This window comes from Eurypyga helias, unplaced genomic scaffold (assembly GCF_000690775.1).
Source record: "Eurypyga helias isolate BGI_N326 unplaced genomic scaffold, ASM69077v1 scaffold21879, whole genome shotgun sequence".
Classification (NCBI taxonomy): Eukaryota; Metazoa; Chordata; class Aves; order Eurypygiformes; family Eurypygidae; genus Eurypyga; species Eurypyga helias.
Genome location: NW_010271672.1, coordinates 2,525 through 2,829, shown reverse-complemented (window position 1 = coordinate 2,829; position 305 = coordinate 2,525). Strand labels below are relative to the sequence as shown.

At 56.7% G+C, this 305-nt stretch overlaps 1 protein-coding gene across 1 annotated transcript in view; it reads left to right on the top strand.

Annotated features, from left to right (window-relative positions):
- Positions 1–78, top strand: part of TESC (tescalcin) — a gene marked incomplete at its 5' end in the record, with an annotated part of 2,359 nt that extends 2,281 nt beyond the window's left edge. Inside the window, 1 exon segment of the mRNA XM_010158904.1 lies at positions 1–78. Within this exon segment, the coding sequence (XP_010157206.1) occupies positions 1–78 (78 nt within the window).
- Positions 79–305: the final 227 nt, after the last annotated feature.

Below are 305 nucleotides of genomic sequence, written 5' to 3'. Positions count from 1 at the left end.
ATGTGGCAGGGGATCGACATTGAAACCAAGATGCACGTCCGCTTCCTCAACATGGAGACCATCGCTCACTGCTACTGACCTCCAGCTGCCTCCCGGGAGTCACAGCAGGAGCAGGAGCAGGAGCAGGAGCAGGAAGAGGACTCTGCAGCAGCTCCACGTTCCCAGCACCAAGCGCTGTGCACCCGCCCGCGTGCCTGTCCCGTAGTGGGGCTGCCTTCTGCTCTCTAGCAACGTAAGAGGCTTTTATCTGTAATAAAAGGTATTTCTCTTTGTACCCCTTGCTGAGCACCACTCTGTCCATCCAT